General features: G+C 35.7%; 1 protein-coding gene across 1 annotated transcript; it reads right to left on the bottom strand.

Annotated features, from left to right (window-relative positions):
- Positions 1 to 212: 212 nt before the first annotated feature.
- LOC113702678 (premnaspirodiene oxygenase-like) lies at positions 213 to 2165 on the bottom strand. The gene is made up of 2 exons (XM_027223797.2): positions 1188 to 2165; positions 213 to 883 (listed from the first exon to the last, which is right to left on the bottom strand). Exons 1-2 carry the CDS (start codon positions 2097 to 2099, stop codon positions 260 to 262), a joined length of 1536 nt encoding a protein of 511 aa, XP_027079598.1. The 5' UTR covers positions 2100 to 2165; the 3' UTR covers positions 213 to 259.
- Between the last annotated feature and the right edge of the window lie 777 nt (positions 2166 to 2942).

The following is a 2942-nucleotide window of genomic DNA, read 5'->3' as shown; positions in this document are numbered from 1 at the left end:
ATGAAAAATGATCAGCTAAAAAGAAAAAGTTGTGCAAGTTAGCCTTTTGCATGCACTAGAAAAAGTTGTGCAACAAAAATCCGTGGAGCCCCATTTCGTTGCTCTAAACTTTGCCCTTGATTTCTTTGCTAATCAAGTACTTGCAATATATAGGCTCGACCATTTGGACTGAAAAAGTTATTTGTTCTAATCTTTTTGTGGATTAACAGAAATTGAAACAAGCGTATGAGATATTATTTCATTTCAATACTAAAAGACATCAATGATCATTGGACGGAATGTAGATTTTTGCATCCAGATACAGGTTATTTTTTCTTCCAGCTGAAGCACCAAATACCTCAGTCATGTCTAAGTCTTGAGGGTTGATTCCTTGAGGCAGTTTCCAGTCAAAGTGGTAGAGTAAATTGGCAAGCACAAGCTCAACATTTGTTACACCATAAGATATGCCTGGACACATTCTTTTTCCTGCACCGAATGGTATGAGCTCGAAATTGTTTCCTCTAAAATCAATAGCTTTATCGCTAAATCTCTCTGGATTAAACTTCTCAGGATCATTCCAGTACTCGGGATCTCTTCCAATCGCCCATGCATTTACTATAGTTACTGTGTTAATTGGTATATTGTAACCTGAAATTGTGCATTCTTCTCTGCATTCTCTTGGGGCTAACAGAGGACCTGGAGGGTGTAGTCTTAGAGTTTCCTTTATCACCCATTTTAGATACTTTAAACCCTGGATATCATCCCCACAAATTCTTTTCTTTGCCTTGAAGGCTTGCCTTACTTCAGATTGTGCCTTAGCCATTATTCTTGGATTTTTCAGCATTTCAGACATGGCCCATTCCACTAGGACTGATGAAGTTGCCGTTCCTGCTACAGACAATTCCTGTGTGCTCAACGCGGCAAATAAATGAGATCATCCTTAACCAATTTGAGTTAATATCTAGACGATAAACTAAAGAGTGAAGATTATATAGAAAATAAGACTAATTTCACTCACCTATCAACCTAAAGTAACTGCCATGTTGCAAATGACCCTTATTACTCATATTTTTTATGGAACTGGAGGAAAACTGAAGTCATGCTCTAATTTAAAGTGAAAAATAGAAATTGGTGCATAGGAACCTTATGCAGAATTAGATTAATCTATAAAGCAAAATAACTAGTCATGCTCTTGTTTAAAGTCTTACAAAAATAATAGCCTTGATGCTGTCCTTGGTGACAGGAAACTGAAAGTCATTGATCTCCTTCAGCTTTAAAAGAACATCCACTACATCTTCCTCCTCCATCGCACTATTTCCACCCTGCTTATCGATCATGCTCTTTTCATGGTCATTGACAATATCATCCAAGATAACATCAAGTTTTCTCCATAGCTTGTCCAATTTTGGCTTCAATCCACTGACAAGTTGAAGAATTTTGAGCGAGGGGAAGAGATCTGCAATGTTGAAAATCCCAGCTAGTGATGATACCTCTTTGGCTGCCAGAATTAATGCCCCTTGGTCTTTGCATACTCTCCCAACTGTTGCCCTAAAAATTGTTTTGTTCAAATATGACACTATTTTTTGGTTCAAAGTAAAGGGTCTACCCTCCTCTGCCTCAATCGATCCAACCAAATAAGAAAGTTCATCCTCCATTATACTAAAAAAAGATTGTACGCTTTTCGCGCTAAGGAGTTCCATAATGTAAATTTGTCGCATTTGTCTCCAGTAATCACCGTATGGACAAAAAGAAACACCCAAGTTGTTGTATTGAATTATCTTAGCCACAAGAAGCTGTGGCCTATTAGCAAATGCAAGACTATTTGTTTGCAGAACTTCTTTTGCCAATTTTGGCGATGATACGATGATTGTTGAAAGTTCACCAAGCTGCAAGTGCATCAAAGGTCCATATTTATCTGCCAGTTTCTTGAGTGACTGATGAGGGAGTGAACCTAACAATTGGTGCAAATTCCCAATGAAGGGGAGCTTATTTGGTCTTGGGGGCAACTTTTGAGCATTTCCTGAACTTTTCTGTATCTTGAGTTGTTTAACTAGAAAGAATAGCACAAGTAGTAGGAGAAAGAAAGCATTAATGGAGAAGAAATGCAACTGCATCTCCATTTGGAGCAAAGACAGAAGTAGATGCTGGATAATTCTCCTCCCAGTATAAATAGATGAAAAAATGGTAGTAAAAGCTTTGTAAATCCTAGGAGTATTACTTATTTGGATATGGATGCTTAGAATAAACATTTAGATGATAATTCTTGATAATGGGACAAAAAGTTGTGCTCAATTAGGTAGTGGATGATTGAGACCCCCACCTACCAATAATTGCACTTTATATTTTGCTCAAGAAATAATAATAATAATTGCACTTTATGTATAGGGTAAATTACACATTACCACTTGGGATTTAATATTTATAGTTTCAAAAGTTATATATAACTTTATCGTAGTTTGAACTAAAATGTCAAATTAACGAAAATGATCCTCTATAACGAAACTAGCTGAAATGTCGAGATTATCCTTGTTTAAAAGCTAAAATGACTAAAGTGGCCAACATATATTAACGTAATATACATGACATTTTATCCTCTTATGGTATAGTTTTTTACCATACAACCCCCTTATGATTTTCAAAATTTATACATAATCCTCTTCTGCTTTTTAAAATTTATACATAACCCCTTTGTGGTTAACAAATAATTTTCATCTTCACAAAAGTCTACTCTGCTACTGATCGCAAATTCTATGACTTTAATACTTTAATACAAATTACGAAGGAGTCGTGCATAGCTTTTGCAAGTGTAGGGGGGTTATGTAGAAAAACGCTAAATCACAAGAGGTAAAGTGTAATTTACCCTTATGTATAACATGTTCATAGATGTTTTAATATCTGAATAGTCGAAATGGTATGATCTAAAAGTTTGTAAATTCCTACCATGATGTCAACACAACCTTAAT

The sequence above is a fragment of the Coffea arabica genome, chromosome 8e, assembly GCF_036785885.1.
Source record: "Coffea arabica cultivar ET-39 chromosome 8e, Coffea Arabica ET-39 HiFi, whole genome shotgun sequence".
NCBI lineage: Eukaryota > Viridiplantae > Streptophyta > Magnoliopsida > Gentianales > Rubiaceae > Coffea > Coffea arabica.
The sequence above is the reverse complement of the archived record's forward strand: the minus strand, read 5'-3'. Positions and strand labels throughout refer to the sequence as shown.